Genomic DNA, 23,517 nt, shown 5'->3' on the forward strand with positions numbered 1-23,517 from the left:
AGTTGACAGAGCTGGTGGAGGTCATGGATCTATTGGAGCTGACATAGGTGATGGAGCTAGTGGAGCTGACAGACCTGGTGGTGCTGATGGAGCTGATGGAGTAGGTAACTCACATTGACACCAACATTGACCAGAAGGATTGGCGCTCAGTGACAATGGAAACAGTTCAGCCAGATCTGGTTTATTTATGTGACGGAGCTGAATTGACTGCAGAACCAGAGACCGTGAGGTTGAACAGAACGTGTCTGGACCCGCCACCTCCTTTTATAACGACCATTCAACTTGAGTCCATAACGTCCAATCATCCGTCAGCTGTGGAGACGGTGCTGGTTACCTGATGGAAACGTTCCGCCAGCAGCTTTTACTGCCAGATAAGCCCCTCCCCCTTCACCCCTCATCCAATCACAGCCCAGAACAGCTGATTGACAGGTGGAACTTCTGCTCTGGTTCTTCTGATCCCAGCGTCGTTCACTTCAGGAAGTCATCCAGAAAATAACCGTATGGACTGGAACTGGTTTAACTTTTTTTAACTGGTTAAGCTGGTTGAGGTGGTTAAACAGGTGTACAATGGTCAGACTGGACAGAAGACCCAGAGCCTCCTTAGTTCTCCTTCCTCTTTATTAATTAAAGGGCCGTGTAATTATGGAAATACACATGAGACTTTTTCAAAATCCACTCAAATCAAAGACCTGAAGACGGTCGACATGTACGGAAGACGTAGCCGCGGCTCGATGAAACGACGGGAACCCGAATGAAGACGGAAGAAATGAACGAAATCAAGGTGTTGAACTCAAGATGGAGAGGCTGCAGTATATCGTCTCCCGCTTTCACATTTAAAAATCCTTTAAATAACAACCAACAGGTTAAATTCTTACGTTATAAATACTGTTCAACATTTCTTTAAATATTAGACGTTAAGTTTGGTTTATAAAGTCCCAGCAGTGGTTTGTGTTTGACTTTCTTGTCCTTCGCTGCCCTGCGTCATTATTGCACTGATGACTGAGAGGCGAAGCTCCCAAATACACTATTGGTGTCGTTTTTGCTTTTACCAGGGGTCGACTTTGGGGGTGGACATCTGTCGCCCCCTGGGGGAGGGGCAGCAACTTGGGATTCAAATATGTGACTCCCAGCTGGACGGCCATCCCCGGTGGGGGCTGTTCACCCAGTCCGGCCCCCCCAGAGGGGGCTGTACACCCAGTCCGGCCCCCGTGGTGAGAGCGGTAAACCCCCCTCCCCCCCACAGAGGGGGCTGTACACCCAGTCCGGCCCCTCCGGTGGGGGCGGCACAGAGTTCAGACCTCGGACTCCAGGCTGGACACGCGGCCCCAGGGCTTTGGCACATAGGGACTGTTGACTCTTCGCGCCACCAACACCTGCCGCCGGTCCCGGGCCCCGGAGCCGGGGTCGTCCCTCGGCCCTGTGCCGCCGTACGTCCCGAACATGTTGTTGTGGTAGACCAGCGGCCTGTCGGTCATGCGCGGCACCATGGCCGCGGTGTCCGGGCAGTGGCTAGTGCAGGGGAACAAGTGGCACATGTCCTTGGAGCCGTCGTAAAAGTGGGGGGGCCCCTGAGCCAGCGGGCCCATGTACACCGGTAAGTCTGTGTAGGAGTTCAGGTAGGTGGAGTAGTGTCTGTGCACCACGGTTGAGGAGGACCGGCGGAGGGCGGCCGCGTTCTGCAGGATGGCTTCCCGGTAAGACGGCAGCCGCGTGGACTCCGAGAACTTGAGCTTCTGCTTGTAGGGGTAAGACCCCATGTGGGCCGGGTCCAGGTACGCCGGCTCCGCCGCCAGCGGGTAACAGGATAGGTTGTGGCCCAGACTGCCGTACAGTTTGTGGGGCTTCGGGTTCGCCATCACCACTCGCGGGAACAGGTCCGGCACGTCCATCGGGGTGGAGGGCGAGGAGGACGTGGAGGGCTTGGTCTCGTCCACCTGCCGGATCCTGTCGTTGCCCCACGTGGCCTTGAGGAAGGAGGCGCGGCGGTTGAGTTTGTCCTTCCCCAAGAGCGGCACGTCGTCCATCTCGGGCTCCGGGTAGGACTTCATGCAGGAGTTGCAGCTGGTGCTGCTGCCCCGGTAGTGCCCGCCGCCGCACGCCATGGGGATGGGGTCAGGGGCGTGGTGGTTCAGAAGGTGGTTTGCTCTGAGCTCGGCAAGGCAGGACCGAGGCTCGTCGTACTCTCCTCTTGCTCGGGGGTCCGTGGCATCAAACAGGTAGCTGTGGGGCCTCCGCCTGCGGCTCATGCAGTCGGGGGGGTAGCTGAACTTCCTCCTCAGCGGCGCCTTGTGCTCCACATAGATATCGGGTACCTGGAACTCCCTGTAGGGGACGAAGGGGGAGGCGGGGAGGTGGCGGGGCTGGTTTTCCACATACAGCCTGCTGCCGTGGTGGGCGGTGGGGGTTCCCGAGGGGACGGGGTCCCTCATGGCGATGTGGGGGCTGCTGAGGCTGGAGATGGGCAGAGTCCTCTCCAGGGCATGCTGACTGCCGCGGGCGGGCAGCGTGTAGCGCAGCGGCGTGGGCCGAGTCACCAGGCGGGGCTTGTCCAGCAGTGGCTGCGTGGTCGTGTCCCCATAGTGGACCGGGAACGTGGGGGTGAGGGCTCTCTGGGGGTAGGGCGAGTGGCTGTCCGCGATGCTGGAGATGTACGGCAGACGACCGTGTGCCACGTCGGTGGCGGTCACCCGGGGAGGGAGGCCGACCCGCACGCCGTCGCCTCCCCGCCGGCTCCAGTTCTCGATTGTCTTGGTGGCGTTGTCCAGAGAGTTCTCCACCCGGGCCGAGGACACCATGTCCTTGGCCGTCTTCAGCATCTTCAGCATGTTGGCCTGCGTGTAGTTGGAGGTGACGTCGGGACTCTGCAGGCTGCTGCCACGGTCCGTCTGCTCCACGCCGCTGAAGCAGCTGTAGATGCCCTGCAGGGGGCAGAAGAATGACGGATGAAATAACGTTGTGAACCTCCAGTGAGACTTTTGTTTGTTTTCACTCACCTTCCTGACAGACGCAACCTCTAGGTCATATTGTACTTTGTTTTTCTGTATTTTTACAAAATCTTTTGTCAAAAACCTCAGATTTCAAGAGAAACGTCTCTGAAAGTTGATCCGTCACAGTTTATCTCTTTGGACTAACATTGGAAAAACCTTAGTTCTTTGGCCTGTTTATTATTCTTATTATTCTTATTATTCTTATTATTCTTATTATTCTTATTATTCTTATTATTCTTATTCTTATTATTAATAACTCTGCTTTTCAGCATTGACATGGACTGTCATGGAATCATGCTCCTGGTGGACATCAGAGGAACTGCAGTGAGTGGCATTGAGAGAGCCGCAGTCATCTGGTCCACTCTGTGGCACTACATGCTGGCCGACCGGGACTTTTAGCTACCAGGTCTGATCCTGGTCTGATAAACACGGCGTGAGGAAGCATTTGGGTCGCCAGGGTCCATGTTTGGTAGATTCCACCTTTTGTCTGATGAACTGTCAAACTGATGTCAGTGACAGGAAACATGAAGACCAGCTGAGTGACGCTTCAACAAACACAGAACAGAGACGCTACAAGCAACCAGAACTACAAGCAACCAGAACTACAAGCAACCAGAACCACAAGCAACCAGAACTACAAGCAACCAGAACTACAAGCAACCAGAACCACAAGCAACCAGAACCACAAGCAACCAGAACCACAACCAACCACAGCTACAAACAACCAGAGCTTCAACCAACCAGAGCTACAACCAACCAAAACTACAAACAACCAGAGCTACAACCAACCAGAGCTACAAACAACCACAGCTACAACCAACCACAGCTACAAACAACCAGAGCTACAACCAACCAGAGCTACAACCAACCAGAGCCACAAACAACCACAGCTACAACCAACCACAGCTACAAACAACCAGAGCTACAACCAACCAGAGCTACAACCAACCACAGCTACAAACAACCAGAGCTACAACCAACCAGAGCTACAACCAACCAAAGCTACAAACAACCAGAGCTACAACCAACCAGAGCTACAACCAACCACAGCTACAAACAACCAGAGCTACAACCAACCAGAGCTACAAACAACCACAGCTACAACCAACCACAGCTACAAACAACCAGAGCTACAACCAACCAGAGCTACAACCAACCAGAGCCACAAACAACCACAGCTACAACCAACCACAGCTACAAACAACCACAGCTACAACCAACCACAGCTACAAACAACCAGAGCTACAACCAACCAGAGCTACAACCAACCACAGCTACAAACAACCAGAGCTACAACCAACCAGAGCTACAACCAATCAACCAACCAACCAAACCAGACCTACAACCAATCAACTAGAACTACAACCAACCAGAGCTACAACCAACCAGAACTACAACCAACCAACCAGAGCTACAACCAACAAAACCAAAGCAACAACCAACCAATCAACCAAACCACACCTACAACCAATCAACAAGAACTACAACCAATCAACCAGCGCTACAACCAACCAGAGCTACAACCAACCAGAACTACAACCAAGCAGAGCTACAACCAACCAGAGCTACAACCAACCAGAACTACAACCAAGCAGAGCTACAACCAACCAGAGCCACAAACAACCAGAACTACAACCAACCAACCAGAGCTACAACCAATCAACCAGAGCTACAACCAACAAAACCAAAGCAACAACCAACCAATCAACCAAACCACACCTGGAACCAATCAACTACAACTACAACCAACCAACCAGAGCTACAACCAACCAAACCAAAGCAACAACCAACCAACCAACCAACCAAACCAGACCAACAACCAATCAACTAGAACTACAACCAACCAGAGCTACACCCAACCAACCAACCAACCAACCAACCAACCAACCAACCAACAACCAATTAGATCATCCAAATGGATCAAAGAGAAAGTACCACAGTTTTTAAATGTCTGAATCGTCTGATGTTTTCTCCCGCCAGACAGACAGAAGACAGACAAAATACACAAATCCAACATCCTGTCTGCTGGTTTCCTTTGACGAACCACATCGAGTTTGTGACCCTCCAGCCCCACCCCCACTCACACCCCCACTCACACCCCCACCTCCACCCCCGACCGGGTTCTGACACCGTTCAGCTCAGTCCACATTGTTATGTAATGTTTTTAGTCGCCTGTAATTCTTCCAGATTATTGAATCTGTCCCGAACAGAACAAACGTTTTATCGATGCTGCTTTGAGCCTTTAGACATTTTATGGGATTAAAGCCTCTTTGTCAGTCTGGATTTCACATTGTGCTTTATGGATGGCTTAGTCTTTATTTATTTATTTACTAGAATGTTTTATCTTCATCTCCAGCAAGTTTTCATTGTGTTTCCTGTGTTTTCTTTATAAGTGGCCTATTGATCTGATTCTGGTGTTTCTGGGTCCAAACGTTAGAAAACACAATCGGTCAATGTAGAAATGAAACGTGTGAAGGTGACGTACGCGGCTGATGGCGAGCAGGAAGTCCAGACGCTCCGAATTGCGTACAGAGTGTCTCAGCTTCCAGTAGAGGAGGTGCTCCCAGGCGAAGACGAGCAGGCTGAGGCCCATGGCCACCAGCAGCATGTAGAAGACCCCCGCCATGTTGTCAATGTCCAGCTTGCTGCTCATCACCTCCTTCTTCTCGTTACGGCAGATTCCTGTGAGCCAGACGGTCTGCAGCTTCTGAGTGTCACCTGGGGGGGTAGGTGGGACAGGTAGAAGGAGAGAGGGGGAAAGAGAGAGAGAGCGAGGGATGGACAGAGAGAGAGGGGGAGAGGGAGGGGAGGGAGAGAGAGGGACGGACACAGAGAGAGGGGAGAGGGAGGGAGGGACAGATAGAGGGAGAGAGAGAGGGAGGGAGGGTAAGAGGGAGGGAGTGAGATGGATGGACAGAGAGAGAGGAGGAGAGGGGGAAGCAGGAGGGAGAGCAACAGAGAGAGAGAAAGGGAAAGATCAAGGGAGCGAGAGAGAGAGACAGAATGAGAGAGAGGGGACAGAGAGAGAGGGAGGTAGGGAGGGAGAGATAGAGTGAGGGAGAGGGGGAGGGTAGAGAGAGAGAGAGAGAGAGGGAGGGAGGAAGAGAGGCAGGCATTTTGAGAGAGAGAGATAGAGAGAGCGAGAGAGAGAGAGAGGTCTTAGGCTCAAAACAGACCGAACAACAATAACAACTGCTAATGACAGTTACAGAATCTACAGGCTAACGGCTAACAGCAGCTACTGTGGCTACAAGCTAATGGCTAACAGCAGCTAACGCAGTATAACTTCAAGTTGCACGTCTTTCACGTTGGTCTCAGGAAACAGAAACCATGTACTACCAGGGAACTTCAAGCAAAGTTAATGAACCAGCCTGCGAGCCTGAGCCCTGAGCGGACGTGTAACACCTCTTTGTTCCGAACTGATGATGCAGTGAGTCGTCCTGCGTTCGGTTCAAGAGCAGATGTTCATTCCGACACAGATAATAAGGTGAACTGACTTTAGTCCTTCAGAGTGACTTCCTGTTGTAGACTGAACCGTTTCCCGACTCTTTATTTTCAAACGTTCACGGAGCGACTTTCAGCGAGCAGAGCATCCCAATGGCCCTTCGCCTGCGAACCTGCCTCTCATTCATAAATTCCCCTCACAATCCGCTGCCGCTTCCTCTCCCCGGGGGAACTCGACTTTATTGTGTTTTCCTGTCGTGTTTTATGGCAGCGGTGCAAATCCAGCGCACACTGTACAAACCCCGACGTCCGGCCGCTGACAAGGGTGAATTTAGGAGGCGTTTACCGTCTGCCAGGAACTGGAGCAGCGCCAGGTCGATGGGTCGCTTCCAGCGCGAGTCCTTCTGCAGGGCGATGCCATAGCCCGTGGTGGCGAACACTTTCCCACTGCCAATGGTCACCAGCTTGCAGCCCTCGTCTTTGCCAGCCATGTAGTTCAGCACGGCAGCGTCGTAGATGAAGGCGTCCAGTTTTCTGACAGGGACGAGAGCAGAGCGCCTTTGTGACGGCGTATTTCCTCAACCTGGGCCGAGCCTAACCCTCCGGGTGGGGAGTGTAGGGTTAGGTTTAGGGTTGGGGGTTTAGGGTTGGGGGTTGGGGGTGGTGGGGTACCCACCCTGTCTTCAGGCTGTTGAGCGCGTCCTCCACGCCCTTCTGGTTGTATTTAACCATGTGGGCGTGCATCTCGGGGTAGTTGCTCCGTATGTTGCGCTCCGTGCTGCCGTTTGGGACCGTACCAAAGCGGAACGGCGGGTACTGCTCCTGCGGCTTCTGAAACTGTTTGACGGGAAGCAGACGGGAGAATTTACAACCCACGGTCCCAGAATAGTTGGGACACTGTGTTGGTTGTAGATAAGAAAACGAGAAAAGCAGCTAATCTTATATTTTATTCCGCACAGAAGAAAATCGGCATCAGGAATCAGACAGAGATGGAAACAGGAAGCTTAATTTTTCTGCGGTATCTGAAAAGATATTTTTAATAAAAAAACAACACGAAACAAGGTTCCTAAGAACACCTTGTTTTTATCAGAGTGGTGCATTTTTTCAAAACAAAGGTTGTGGCTTTGGAAATCATTAATAAATTAAGATCTTATCAATGTATAAACAAAAACAAAGGGCATGTAAAACCAGTTAGTGCCACCAGATGGAGCTAAAACATGAACGTGAGTGAGTGAAGGAGTGAGTGAGTGAAGGAGGAAGGGATGGCGGGAATATGTTTCTGTCCAGCATCGACAGATGGCAGATCGTTTCATCCTCCAGTTTTGAGGTTTAGTGCTGAAGCCGTTAACGAAACGACGGGAAAACCAACGAGTCGGAGGTTAAAGTCCCCCGGCGAGCGGCGGCAGCGGGATTTGAACCATCGAAGCCGATGGTTCTTCACTGCATGTGTGTGTGTGTGTGTGTGTGTGTGTGGCTTCATTACAAAAACAAACAACAGCACCGACGAGTGGATCAACATGAGAACTGCATCTTTTTCAGTGTTTCTGCTGTTGCCGTGGAAACGGACGTCGTTTTCAGAATGTTGTCGTGACGTGAACGTGAAACTCTCCTGTGACAAAAACGATTCCATTGAAACGTCATGGAAACGAGCTTTGAAGACAAACGGCGACGGGGAAGAATTTCCTCCAGACGAGAACGAGGCGGGAAACGAGTTCAACGAGGACTGAAGCAAACTATCGTACCGTAAAATTATTCATTTGTCACTCGACCTTCTGGACCAGACCCAGACCCAGACCCAGACCCAGACCCAGACCCAGACCCAGACCCAGACCCAGACTCAGACTCAGACTCAGACTCAGACCCAGACCCAGACCCAGACCCAGACTCTTGAGTCTGCATGTCTCTGTCCCACTTTGTTCTTGCTCTATTTATTTCAGTCTGGTTGTGCAGATTGACCAGACGTGGTGTCGGGATGTGGCGCCAGCGGCGGCCGGACTCCTTCACCTCGTCCTTGTCCACAAGATTGAACCGACGGCTCGCCGCCCCGCTCTGTCCGGCAGAGCGACGGGCTGAACCGACGGCTCGCCGCCCCGCTCTGTCCGGCAGAGCGACGCCGCCATGACGGAGCGGCGCACTGGGACCGGAGGAAACACTCTGCTGGTTTGGACTGTTTCATTAACCTTCACACACTTTTCTTCACTGCAGGCGGCTGACAGCACAACACCAGAGAGAGAGGGGGAGGGGGGGGGGGAGGGAAGGAGGGAGGTGGAAGGAAGGATAGAGACAGAGAGAGAGAGAGAGAAAAGAGAGAAGGAGGGAATGAGAGAGGGAGGGGGAAGGAATGAAGGAGAGATGAGAGAGGGAGGGGGAAGGAAGGAGAGAGAGAGAGAGAGAAAACAGAGAAGGAGTGAATGAGAGAGGGAGGGGGAAGGAAGGCGAGAGAGAGTGAGAGAGAGGAGGAAATGAGAGAGGGAGGGGGGAGGCATGAAGGAGAGAGGAGAGAGGAAGGGGGAAGGAAGAATAGAGAGAGCGAGAGAGAGAGAGAGCGAGAGAGAGAGAGAGCGGTTTTACACCGTTTCATGAGGTTTCAGGTGAAAAACGTTTTTGCTTCAGTAAAGTTTCATGTTCACACTGTGACGTTTAGAAAACGACGTCCATTTCCATGGAAACGACAGAAACACTGAAAGCAGTGGAGTTTTCATGTTTGCCCTCTGAAGGAGGGAGTGATGGAGGAGGGATGGAGGGAGTGATGAGGGAGGTATAGAAGGAGGTATAGGTGGAGGTTTATAGGGAGGTATAGGTGGAGGTTTAGAGGGAGGTATAGAGGGGGTGATGGAGGGAGTGATGAGGGAGGTATAGAAGGAGGTATAGCGGGAGGTATAGATGGAGGTATAGAGGGAGGTATAGAGGGAGTGATGGAGGGAGGTATAGAGGGAGGTATAGAGGGAGGCATAGAGGGATGTATAGAGGGGGTGATGGAGGGAGTGATGAGGGGGTATAGAAGCCTCCTTCTATACCCCCTCCTTCTATACCTCCCTCTATACCTCTATAGAGGGAGGTATAGAGGGATGTATAGAGGGAGGTACAGAAGGAGGTATAGAGGGAGGTATAGAAGGAGGTATAGAGGGAGGTATAGAGGGAGGCATAGAAGGAGGTATAGAGGGAGGTATAGAAGGAGGTATAGAAGGAGGTATAGAGGGAGGTATAGAAGGAGGTATAAAAGGAGGTATAGAGGGAGGTATAGAAGGAGGAATAGAGGGGCGCCACACGGAGCAGTGACATTAGTTAGCAGGTCGTAAACAATCTGCAGACTGAGGCCATAAAATCCTCAAAGGAAGTTATAAAAAAAAAACCCAAAAACACATGAAGGTTAAAAAAGCCACAAATTGATGAAGTGAATGTTCTGAAAGGACAGAGAAGCAAAGTGCTCATGAATTCTGCGTCTTTACTACTTTTCCCAGGAGACGTTGGCGAGTTTCTATCGCCGAGACGACGGATGATGTGACACTAGATCAACTGGACGAGGCTCTAAACCCGAAGATATGAACCTCCGTCGTATCGTCACCGTGACGACGGAGTCCATCTGGGAGTGTTTATGGAGGATGTCAGTCACTTTACTTTGTTGGCCTCATCTGAACAGCCACTTCCTGCCCCCCCCCCCCCCCCCCCCCCCTAGCTGAGCGGCGAGTGGGCACCTTCTTGTCGCTCAGGCCGGACACGGTGTCGATGTACTGCTCCTGGATCATGAACGCCGCCAGGTTGGCGGTGTAGGACGCCAGGAAGATGACGGCGAAGAAGGCCCAGACCAGAACCATGATCTTACTGGTGGTTCCCTTCGGGTCTCGATCGGCACCGAGTTGTTGAAGACGATTCCCCACAGCAGCCACACCGACTTCCCGATGGTGAAGGTCGGCCCGCCGGGTCTGGGGGTGGAGGCAGGGGAGGGGGATGGGGGGGGGTCAACAGCAAATTTATTTTGAAAATTAAAGTTTCTATTTTGTGTTTTTCCATTTAAACCATATTTAAGACGTCGATTCTGGGTGCAGTTTGTTTGAGATCCCTTTGAAACTTTGTGATATTTTACATCAATAATCAAAAATAATCATAATACCCTCTTACATTAGCATTAGTTTTCACGTGTCAGCATTAAAGCGTTTTTGTTTAGAATGTTTTGACAATCTGTTTTGATTTCAAAATAAAAAAATTCTGTAAGTTCTTCTGTTTCTGTTCATTTTCTTCAAAACCGGAGAAGAAAACTTCCATTAAAGAGTTAAACTAGTGTAGTTCAGCAGTGACCTTTCCCAAAAAAAAGTCTAATTTAGTTTTGTGACGTTTTTCTCACATTTTGATTCTTAATTAGACATTTTTTATTGTTCTGCATCCAGGAAGTCATTTCCACATTTAAAAACATTTTCAAAGTCAATGATTTATTGTAAATATTGACATTCAGTTGTTTGTAAACAGAGGTTGAATGCTTGGCAGCGCTGTTACTAAATATTGACACTGACTGACGGTTTCCACGGCGACGGGTCTCACCTTTGGCGGTGACCAGGCTGCGGTTGTAGCCGACCGGGCTGCAGTACTCGAACACGAAGACGGTGACGGCGACGACGGTGAGACACATGACGAACATCATGACCCAGACGGCCGGGCTGTAGGGCTCTGAGGAGAGACTGCTACGTCACCGCTGCTACGTCACCACAGCTACATCACCTCCGTCACTGTGCCACATCGCTGTGTCACGTCACTGCAGCTATGTCACCTACATCACCTATGTCACTGTGCTACGTCACCTCTGTCACCCTGTCACCTCAGCTATGTCACCTCAGCTACATCACAGCAGCTACATCACAGCAGCTACGTCACAACAGCTTTGTTACCTCTGTCACCTCCGTCACCCCAGCTACATCACCACAGCTATGTCACATTCATCACAGAAGCTATGTCCTCTCTGCTGCGTCACCTTGGATACGTCACCTCGGCTAAGTCACCTCAGCTATGTCAGCTACGTCACCTCCGCTATGTCACCGCAGCAACATCACCTCTGTCACCGCAGCCACATCAACTGCCTCACTGTACTACGTCACCGCAGCTACAGCACCTACAGCACCTACAGCACCTACAGCACCTACATCACTGTGCTACATCACCACAACTACATCACTGTGCTACGTCACCCAGTTACGTCACCTCTGTCACCATAGCTAAGACAGTGCAGCAATGTCACCATAGCAATGTTACGTCCATCACGTCAGCTACATCACCTCTGTCACCTGCCGCTACATCACCTCAGCTACAGCACTGCAGCGATATCACCGCATCTACACCGCCACAACTACATCATGTCACCTACGTCACCTCAGCTCCGTCACTTGCAGCTACGTCACCTCCCATTCCGTCGCTTTCACCTGGACAGTGACCTGACGGAGGGCGACCTACCTAAGAAGGCGGACGGAGACACGGTGCCGTTGCTCCTAGCAACCATCACGCTGATCCCCGTCTCCACGAACGGCACGGAGAAGTCGATGATCTCCGATCGCTCCTCGTTGATGGTGAGAGAGCCGATCGCCATGTCGGCGCGTTTGTAGAAGACCTGCGGAGGAACCACACGGCACCAGGATGTAGAGGGATGGGCTAGTCCTAATCCCAATCCTGACACCAACCCTAATCCTAGCACTAAACCTCATACTAATCTAAACCCTAATTGTAATCGTAATCGTAATCGTAATCGTAATCGTAATCGTAATCGTAATCGTAATCGTAATCGTAATCATAATCCTGATCTGATCTTAATCCTTATCCTAATCCTAATCCTAATCCTAATCCTAATCCTAATCCTAGTCCTAATCCTAATCCTAATCCTAATTCTGATCCAACCAGCACATGATATTAACATGATCCATTAGAGACGATTGGGAGTACAAACACTAAAAAATCCTATCTGAGATTATTCTGAAGTGATGATGTTCTACTGATACTGAGAAAGGCTGATGATGATGCTGAGTGATGAAGATGATGCTGGGTGATGAAGATGATGCCGGGTGATGGAGATGATGCTGGGTGATGGAGATGATGCCGGGTGATGAAGATGATGCTGGGTGATGAAGATGATGCCGGGTGATGAAGATGATGCTGGGTGATGGAGATGATGCTGGGTGATGGAGATGATGCCGGGTGATGAAGATGATGCTGGGTGATGGAGATGATGCTGGGTGATGGAGATGATGCTGGGTGATGGAGATGATGCTGGTGATGAAGATGATGCCGGGTGATGAAGATGATGCTGCGTGATGGAGATGATGTCGGGTGATGGAGGTGATGCTGGGTGATGGAGGTGATGCTGGGTGATGGAGATGATGCTGGGTGATGGAGGTGATGCTGGGTGATGAAGAGCATAGTGCCTCACCTCTCCGATCATGCCGTTCCAGATTCCTCTCACCAGCTTGCCATGTTTTCCGTTGGTCACCAGATAAAGGTCGTAGGAGAACTTGATGCTGCGTGACAGTTTCTTCAGGATGTCGATGCAGAAACCTTTACAGCAGAGCTTAGTGTACGGCTCCGTGTGGCCCACGATGCTGCCAGACACACAGACACATAACCTGCTAACACAACCTGGTCATACAACCTGCCAACACAACCTGGCAACACAACCTGGCAACACAACCTGCTAACGCAACCTGGCAATACAACCTGCTAACACAACCTGGCAATACAACCTGCAAACACAACCTGGCAACACAACCTAGCAACACAACCTGCTAACACAACCTGGCAACACAACCTGCCAACACAACCTGTGAACACAACCTGGCAATACAACCTGGCAATACAACCTGCTCACACAACCTGGCAATACAACCTGCTAACACAACCTGGCAACACAACCTGCTAACACAACCTGTTAACACAACCTGGCAATACATCCTGCTAACACAACCTGGCAATACAACCTGCTAACACAACCTGCTAACACAACCTGGCAATACATCCTGCTCACACAACCTGGCAATACAACCTGCTAACACAACCTGGTAACACAACCTGCCAACACAACCTGCTAACACAACCTGGCAATACATCCTGCTAACATAACCTGGCAATACAACCTGCTAACACAACCTGCTAACACAACCTGGCAATACATCCTGCTCACACAACCTGGCAATACAACCTGCTAACACAACCTGGTAACACAACCTGCCAACACAACCTGCTAACACAACCTGCTAACACAACCTGCTAACACAACCTGGCAATACATCCTGCTCACACAACCTGGCAATACAACCTGCTAACGCAACCTGGTAACACAACCTGCCAACACAACCTGGCAATACATCCTGCTAACACAACCTGGCAATACAACCTGCTAACACAACCTGCCAACACAACCTGGCAATACATCCTGCTAACACAACCTGACAATACAACCTGCTAACATAACCTGCTAACACAACCTGGCAACATAACCTGGCAACACAACCTGGCAACACAACCTGAGAAGACAACCTGGCAACACAACCCGTGAACACAACCTGCCAACACAACCTGGCAACACAACCTGCTCACACAACCTGGCAATACAACCTGCTAACACAACCTGCTAACACAACCTGCCAACACAACCTGCTAACACAACCTGTCAACACAACCTGCCAACACAACCTGGCAACACAACCTAGCAACACAACCTGCTAACACAACCTGGCAATACAACCTGCTAACACAACCTGGCAATACAACCTGCTAACACAACCTGGCAACACAACCTGGCAACACAACCTGCTAACACAACCTGGCAATACAACCTGCTAACACAACCTGGCAATACAACCTGCTAACACAACCTGGCAACACAACCTGAGAACACAACCTGCCAACACAACCTGGCAACACATCCTGGCAATACAACCTGCTAACACGCCCTGTTAACACAAACTGGCAACACAACCTGGCACCACAACCTGCCAACACAACCTGGCAACCCAACCTGGTGACACAACCTGGTGGTGTTGCTCTACTGCAGTAGAGCATCTTGTACTTCACCTTATAAATGATATGAATGCTGGCAGGCTGCCAATTTCTCCAGTTGATCAGATTAACATTCACCTGCTGACAGAACAATTTCACTCTGTGTGTGTGTGTGTGTGTGTGTGTGTGTGTGTGTGTGTGTGTGTGTGTGTGTGTGTGTGTGTGTGTATGTGTGTGTGTGTGTGTGTGTGTGTGTGCGTGTGTGTGTTTGTGTGTGTGTGTGTGTGTGTTTGTGTGTGTGTGTGTGTTTGTTTGTGTGTGTGTGTGTGTGTGTGTGTGTGTGTGTTTCAGTTGTTTTCTTTCGTGACTCAAATTAGCTGAAAACGACGATGTCATAGCCCCGCCTCTCAACTTTTAACCCCGCCTCCTCCCACATCACTGAACGCCAACATGGCGGACCACCTGCTCCAGGTGCAGCTGCAGAAGCTGCTGATGCTCGTTGCTCTTTAATGAGGCCACATGGCTATGACGCCATTTCTCCGGTTTTGGTGTATTTCTGTCGCAGTTACAGCGCCACCTACAGATGTACCACACTGTTTTTTCAGTAGTTTCCACAGTGACGAGGTTCTGGTCGAAGCGACGACTCGGAGACTCTCCTCTGCTGGCGTTTTGCTCCCAGTGGATCGTGGGAGCTGCAGGACTGCGCAGCGGCGACCCGCCGAGCCGCGGCGTGATGGCGGAGGACTAATGACACATGACCTCCCCGGCCTTCAGTCCGCCACACATCAGGGCCGGGAGGCAATGAGGCGAGCCGGCCGATCGGCCACAACAAACGGAAACTAATGAACATGGCGGTGGAAGACGGGCCGCCATTGCCCAGCAGGAGACACCCAGACCACCATCACCCGCCATTTCCCACCATCGTCCGCCATCACCCACCATCACCCACCATCCCCCACCATCGCCCACCATCACCCACCATCCCCCGCCATCGCCCACCATCACCCGCCATTGCAGAGCCAGAGTAAATACTGAACTCCCAACATCCCTCGAGTCAGCAGCTGCCAGCTCTCAGGACCGCAACACACTCCGCTGCCAGCTGTGTGTGTGTGTGTGTGTGTGTGTGTGTGTGTGTGTGTGTGTGTGTGTGTGTGTGTGTGTGTGTGTGTGTGTGTGTGTGTGTGTGTGTGAGGTAATTTATTTAGTGCAGCCATTGTCAGAATGAAGGTTTGAAGGTGAAAGTGAAACTTGTCGGTGGAATGATTGTTCAGGGAGGATGTTACAGCTTCTCTCTCTCTCTCTCTCTCTCTCTCTCTCTCTCTCTCTCTCTCTCTCTCTCTCTCTCTCTCTCTCTCTCTCTCTCTCTCTCCTTTCAGGTGAAAACTCCTCGTCTTTGTGTTTCTGCTTCAGAAAAGTTTCCCCGTTTCAGCGGCAATGTTTGGGCGGGGATGTCTCCATGGAAACGGCAGTTGTTGTCACGTTGGGCCACTTTTTCTTGATTCTCCTCCATTAGAATATTGATCCTAGGAGCTGCGTTCAGAATCTGCTGTGTCTATGTGAGCTGGACTGGCTCCGCCCACACATGCAGATCTGATTAGCTCGTTATAGCAACGCACTTTAAAAACTGAAACAGCCGGTGGTATTTTCAACCTCTTTGAAACATTTTTAGGTATTTCCTAAAACCCTAAAATGGTCCCGGTCCTGATCCTGGCCCTGGTCCTGGCCCTGGTCCTGGTCCTGGTCCTGGTCCTGGTCCTGGTCCTGGTCCTGGTCCTGGTCCTGGCCCTGGCCCTGGCCCTGGTCCTGGTCCTGGCCCTGGCCCTAGTCCTGGTCCTGGTCCTGGTCCTGGTCCTGGTCCTGGTCCTGGCCCTGGCCCTGGCCCTGGTCCTGGTCCTGGCCCTGGTCCTGTGCTTCACGGTAAGGCGACCCGGTCAGCATGAGCAATAAAACCCCACACGACTCTACCCCCTCCCCCCTTCATCTCGTTAGCATTGCTGGCGGTAACGATAATGGCCGCCGCTCTGGCGCTGCTAATGAACGGCGCTATCATCTCTCTGTTGAGGATTGATGTCGCGGCCTAATCGGCCCGATGGGCCTGACCGGCCTGACCGGCCCCTTTCATTGATACCCCGGCTCACAGCACATCCTGTCCTCTGATTGGGCGACGATCCGGGGAAACTGCACTCTGGCCGAGCTCCTTAACGAGTATCTGACCTCGCTGAGCGATAAGACGGTAACGGCCGGTAATGACTCTCTCACGTTAGAGACCAGATCAATTGATGTGAGCGTGTTAGCGTGTGAGCATGTTAGCGTGTGAGATTGAATGCAAAGCGGCGGCAGGACTCAAGAGGCTTTAAAACTGGTTTGGAGTCTGAACTCGGTCCTTGACGATGTCAGTGAATCTTATTGTTAATATAAAAGCTAAAATACCAACAGTCCCAAGAGTAGAACAATGTAGAGGGTGGAGTCTATCAGACTGATGTAGTGATGCTGTTGTCCACGAGGTGGCAGTAGTGAGCCTGGTTCTTTGGGTTAGTGAGTCGTGTTCATCTTGCTGAATTTACAGGTATTAAATGACTCAAAACACCCTCGACACCCTGGCACTGCTTAGTTTCTCACACATGGATGTCTTTACTCACATTTTACACACAAACAGATTATAGAGCATCTTCCTCCTCTAACATACAGATCATCGAGCATCTTCCTCCTAACATCAGATTATAGAGCATCTTCCTCCTCTAACATACAGATCATCGAGCATCTTCCTCCTAACATCAGATTATAGAGCGTCTTCCTCCTCTAACATCAGATTATAGCGCGGCTTCCTCCTCTAACATCAGATTATAGAGCGTCGTCCTCCTCTAACATCAGATTATAGAGCATCTTCCTCCTCTAACATCAGATTATAGAGCATCTTCCTCCTAACATCAGATTATAGAGCATCTTCCTCCTCTAGCATCAGATAATAGAGCATCTTCCTCCTCTAACATCAGATTATAGAGCATCTTCCTCCTCTAACATCCAGATCATAGAGCATCTTCCTCCTAACATCTGATTATAGAGCATCTTCCTCCTCTAACATCAGATTATAGAGCGTCTTCCTCCTCTAACATCAGATAATAGAGCATCTTCCTCCTCTAACATCAGATTATAGAGCATCTTCCTCCTCTAACATCCAGATCATAGAGCATATTCCTCCTCTAACATCAGATTATAGAGCATCTTCCTCCTCTAACATCCAGATCATAGAGCATCTTCCTCCTAACATCTGATTATAGAGCGTCTTCCTCCTCTAACATCAGATTATAGAGCATCTTCCTCCTCTAACATCAGATTATAGAGCATCTTCCTCCTCTAACACCAGATTATAGAGCATATTCCTACTCTAACATCAGATTATAGAGCATCTTCCTCCTAACATCTGATTATAGAGCATCTTCCTCCACTAACATCAGATTATAGAGCATCTTCCTCCTAACATCAGATAATAGAGCATCTTCCTCCTCTAACACCAGATAATAGAGCATCTTCCTCCTCTAACATCCAGATCATAGAGCATCTTCCTCCTAACATCTGATTATAGAGCGTATTCCTCCTCTAACATCAGATTGTAGAGCATCTTCCTCCTCTAACACCAGATTATAGAGCATCTCCCTACTCTAACATCAGATTATAGAGCATCTTCCTCCACTAACATCAGATTATAGAGCATCTTCCTCGTCTAACATCAGATTATAGAGCATCTTCCTCCTCTAACACCAGATTATAGAGCATCTTCCTCCTCTAACATCAGATTATAGAGCATCTTCTTCCTCTAACATCAGATTATAGAGCACCTTCCTCCTCTATCATCAGATTATAGAGCCTCTTCCTCCTCTATCATCAGATTATAGAGCCTCTTCCTCCTCTAACATCAGATTATAGAGCCTCTTCCTCCTCTAACATCAGATCATACAGACTCTTCCTCCTCTAACATCAGATTATAGAGCATCTTCCTCTACAGTTAACAATGTAAAGTACTAATTAAAGAGTAACCATGGAAGAACCTTTCCTTCAGATATCGCAGACTTTTGTTAGGCGTGTTTTCGTGAATGCAGATGTTGAGTATTAATCTGCACCATTAATCTGAGTGGGCAGGGCTACTCACGCCTCCGTCTTGTTGGACTGTCGTCTGCACGGCACCGTGTTGCTGACGCAGGTTCCCGTCGCCGGATCCACCGACTCCACGATGACGAAGGGCCGCTCCTCCAGCGTGGCCACCGTCAGGTGCCTGTAATCCGACACCGGCTCCAGGTAGGAGCCGAACCGCGGCCACACCGGGTACCGCATCTGCAGGATGCCCGACTCGTAGGTGCCCACCTGGAGGGTGGAGGAAGGGGTGGGGGGGGTGGGGAGGGGGCACAAGGCAGTGAAGAATCTCTGCACCAAACTCCAGATGGCTAATTAGTTTCAGCAGTGACACTCAGCACAGCAATGCATTGTGGGTAATCATGAAAAAGGGAGGGTGGCGAGGCTCTTCTTCTCCAGTCAGCCGCAACATTATGACCAGTGATGGTCGCTGGTTGTCATGGTTCCTGGTCGTCACTAGGTTGGGCTGTGTCAACGAACCAACGAAGGACTGAATGATTGAGTGTTCGCTCCACTGATGCTCCTCAGTGTGTGAGCTGACATGAAGCCTCCACACACAATAACGTCACAGTCGGTCCTGAGACGGTAAACAAAATAAACTGATGAATCGGCGGCGGTGGTGGTGTGCGTACATGTCGGAGAACCAGCATTCCATTCATGATTCTCTGTCCGCCAGTTTGTACAAAGTAAAAAGACTCCTATTGTCCAGTTCGGCCTCAAGTCATTTCCCCGTCCCGCTGCCGCCGAGTGAAAACACTTTGAAGCAGCGAGGCCATCTGAGGTACAACTTTCTCTGGAGGGATTCAGATTCAAGTTTCCACTGGTGTAATGGTGAGATCAGTCAGCGAGCTATATGGTGTCATGTTAATTGATGAGTATCAGCAGTGACGGAACAGTCGATCTCTTCTTGAACTTAATTCTATGAACCTGGGAGGCTTTGAGCAGTGCTTCCTTCCTGGACTTGTGCTGGACTCTAAAGACTCGTACTGGACTCTAAAGACTCATACTGGACTCTCAAGACTCATACTGGACTGTAAAGACTTGTACTGGACTCTCAAGACTCGTACTGGACTCTCAAGACTCGTACTGGACTCTAAAGAATCATATTGGACTCTAAAGACTCGTATTGGACTCTAAAGACTCGTACTGGCCTCGTAAGACTCGTACTGGACTCTAAAGACTCGTACTGGACTCTTAAGACTCATCCAGAGCCTCAATATAATGCCTGGTTCACCTCTTTGCTTCAAGTGACAACTTGTTTAAGGTTTTAATTATTTTCTTTTTTTATTTCTTCGGTCAGTGTTCAACAAAACATAAAATAAGAAAAATCAGTTTTTATTTCACAGATTAACAATTTTACAAAGCGAAAGGGTTTAGGCTGAAGTTCAACACTTGTTTCGCCTAACTCTAACAACAAATAAAAATACAAGATGTAGCAAAACTGCAAGACATCAGACTCTGAATGAAGCTTCGTATATAAAGTGAACGACATAATAATACATTTCATCACTGGCAGACCGTCAGGCCTTCAAGGCCTTCAAGGCTTCTCTGCAGGCCTCAAAGATCTGATCACATAATGATGTGGATTATATTTAGTCCATGAATACTTATTAAATAATTCCAAATGGTCTGTCTGCTTCTTCTCATCACTTCTCCCCGGCTGTGCTGCTTCCAGACATGTACTTCCACATTAAAGCTTTTAACCAATCACATTTCATCTGTCATCTGTTACCGGGTAAAGAAATCTGCCTGAGGCCTTCAGATTCAGTTCTGCAGGCGTCTGCAGAGTGAAACTAGTGGCTGTTTCATCCAATCACAACCAATCACGCTGGGCCTTCTATCAGGCCTAGTGTGACGTCAGTGTATTCCAGCCCTCTGATTGGCTGGTCAGAGAGTTCACTCTCCAGCGCTAGCTAGCTGCATCTGTAGCAGCTGCATGAATAAAAATATAGTTGTTTGTTTAATAGGGGTTTTATCAACCTACAATGACTGAAGGAGAAGAGAAAGACGTTTGGTTGCAGATTTATTGTCAAAATAATTATGAAGATGGAATTTTCCTGGAGGTCACTGAACGCACCACTCTGAGTCCAAGTCTGGTACAATTTACTAGCGTTCACTACAAACCCCATGGCAGGATTCAGGATTATATTATATACCATTTTATTATTTTCAAGACCAGGAAAAGTTGACGTTTGTCTCCCTCCTCGACCCAGAAGGTTCTGGAAAAGCAGCAGTTTTCTATGCAGCAGGAGAAGAGACGTGAACTTGGATCGTTTTCATTCCTAAAGGTATTTATTCTGGCTACACCACATCTGTGATGCAAATGAGTTTTATACTGCATTTCTGCATGGTAACATGGTTTTTGTAGCTATAAAAAAGTTATTGAGGGGGGATTGACTCAGTCTGCTGCTGTTTATTCACGAGCAATATATTTTTCTATGACATTGGTCTTAAAGGATCTTTTGAAGAGTCATCCAGACGTTCCAAAGCTGAACCCCCCCCTGACAGGAACACATCTACTCTTCAGACCAGTTCTCACATTTGTTGTTTGTCAGAGCCAGATGAGTCTCTGAGGTCAGATGGACTTTCTTTGTTTTTGAACCTGTCCTGGATGTGATGAGGCAGCATGTGATTATGTGCTTTATACATCTCTATGCTGCAGTGTTGTTGTAAGCAAAGACTCAAACTCAACAAGACACAACTGCGGCACAAAGTCATTATTTACACAGTCCAGAAATGATATTTACTCATATATTTGGCCCCTGTAGAGATACATCTGCTGCAGATTTCTTTCTTTTGATAGTAAAGAGACTGATACTATTTTATTTACCACGAGGTAATTGAATACCATATTAATGTTATACCTTATCATAGTATTACCTCAGCACAGTATGACCATATCGCAGTACTACTACCAGTCACGAGTGTGAAGCCTCTAGAAGAAACTGAATCAGATCAACTGTCCATGCTGGTGGATTGAGGGTGAAATGTTTTTTTTCTGACTGGTTTAACTGCTTCAGAATGACTCTGGAAGTTTTTACGACTCCAGAACTTGCCCAGGATATATTTATAGAATACCTTTATCTGTTTTTTTAAACTAATTTTGACACATTTCATGGTCAAATCTCCATGGAGGGCTTAAAGGATGTACTGGTGACGGTGCAGATACAATAAGTCCAGAGGATCAGCAGGTGGTAGTAATGTTTTGGCCGGTCGTTCCCTGCGCGTCGCCTCCAGCCTGTCGCGGCCGCGAGGCTCCGGCGTGTTCCACAGATTGGGGCTGAGTTCAGACACTTGAGAGGAAATTGATTCGGGGTCTGCGGGGACGTGAGAGACGATTCTACTTGTAATGCAGTAGATCAATTCCAGCTCGGTGCTGCTTCACCGGCGAGCTGCTCTGATTGGACGGCTTGTGTTGGGCGGCGGAAATGAGCATTCGCCAGAAAGCTCAATGTGTAATGGAGATGGGATTAAACAGTTCAAGTTGAATTATTGGAGGGAGCCGTGACCTGTTTGTTAGTGAGTTTTAAACAGTCTGCTGCCTGAGGCCTCAAAGTCCACAAACAAAGGTTAAAAACCAACAAACCAAGGTTGAAAAGTAATAAACAAAGATTGAAAAGCAACAAACGAAGGTTTAAAACCAACAAACGGAGGTTAAAAACCAACAAATGAAGGTTAATAAACCACAAACAAAGATTGAAAAGCAACAAACGAAGGTGAAAAACGATCAAATGAAGGTTAAAAACCAGCAAACAAAGGTTGAAAACCAATAAACAAAGGTTGAAAAGCAACAAACGAAGGTTTAAAACCAACAAACGAAGATTAAAAACCAACAAATGAAGGTTGAAAACCAACAAACAAAGGTTGAAAACTAACAAACGAAGGTTAAAAAACAACAAACGAAGGTTAAAAACCATCAAATGAAGGTTATAAATCAACAAACAAAGGTTGAAAACCAACAAACAAAGGTTGAAAACCAACAAACGGAGGTTAAAAACCAACAAACCAAGGTTAAGAACCAACAAACCAACGTTAAAAACCATCAAATGAAGGTTACAAATCAACAAACGAAGGTTGAAAACCAACAAACAAAGGTTAAAAAACAACAAACGAAGGTTAAAAACCATCAAATGAAGGTTACAAATCAACAAACGAAGGTTGAAAACCAACAAACGAAGGTTGAAAACCAACAAAGGTTGAAAACAAACAAACGAAGGTTAAACACAAACAAATGAAGGTTGAAAACCAACAAATGAAGGTAAAAAAAACCAAACGAAGGTTGAAAAGCAACAAACGAAGATTAAAAACCAGACATTTGACTGTGAGTCACCACACTAACCACTGCACCACCGTGCCGTCTGGTCACCAGCGAGGCAGAAGCGGTTTGAGGAAGTGAAGTCAGTCAGACTCTGAACTTCTTTAACTTCCGGTGGAGCTGAAAACCTCGACGGTCAGCTGGACAAACGCGTCTCCGTCTGTTGTTGATCCAGGAGAACAACGTGTTTCTTTCCTCCGCTGGAGAAACGTGATTCCAGATAAACGCCCGTTACCATTGTTAGTGACAGGAAGTGGAGGCGTCTCCTCTCCACTAGGTTCTGTCTCAGATGGACTTATAAGTGAGGTTAACGGTCAGCTGGAGGTTAAAGTTCAGCTGGAGGTTAAAGTTCAGCTGGAGGTTAAAGGTCAGCTGGAGGTTATTCATTCATTCCGTTGCTCCATTGCTCCGTTGCTCCTTTGGCCTGTTGTTAAGTCGCTCATTCATTCCGTTACTCCCTTGGCCTGTCTTTCCGTTGCTCAGTCATTCCGTTGCTCCGTCACTCCATCGGCCCATCACTCCGTCACTCTGTCATTCCGTTGCTCTGTCACTCCATCACTCCATCGCTCCGCCAGTCGGGACGCGGCCGACTCGGACATGAGCGGCGTGAAAAGGCAATCAGAGCGTTTGATTGATTTTGAGTCCGGCGAGGGGAAAGCGCCGCGGGGCAGC

General features: G+C 49.0%; 1 protein-coding gene across 1 annotated transcript in view; it reads right to left on the minus strand.

Annotated features, from left to right (window-relative positions):
- Positions 1 to 1,292: 1,292 nt before the first annotated feature.
- grin2ca (glutamate receptor, ionotropic, N-methyl D-aspartate 2Ca) overlaps positions 1,293 to 23,517 on the minus strand; it is a gene marked incomplete at both ends in the record, with an annotated part of 36,686 nt that continues 14,461 nt past the window's right edge. The window contains 10 exon segments of the mRNA XM_080511699.1: positions 1,293 to 2,918; positions 5,473 to 5,705; positions 6,778 to 6,965; positions 7,108 to 7,268; positions 10,127 to 10,272; positions 10,275 to 10,354; positions 10,940 to 11,093; positions 11,871 to 12,024; positions 12,838 to 13,006; positions 18,550 to 18,761. Coding sequence (XP_080367825.1) covers positions 1,293 to 2,918; positions 5,473 to 5,705; positions 6,778 to 6,965; positions 7,108 to 7,268; positions 10,127 to 10,272; positions 10,275 to 10,354; positions 10,940 to 11,093; positions 11,871 to 12,024; positions 12,838 to 13,006; positions 18,550 to 18,761 — 3,123 coding nt within the window.

This window comes from Blennius ocellaris (assembly GCF_963422515.1).
Source record: "Blennius ocellaris genome assembly, chromosome: 16".
Lineage (NCBI taxonomy): Eukaryota > Metazoa > Chordata > Actinopteri > Blenniiformes > Blenniidae > Blennius > Blennius ocellaris.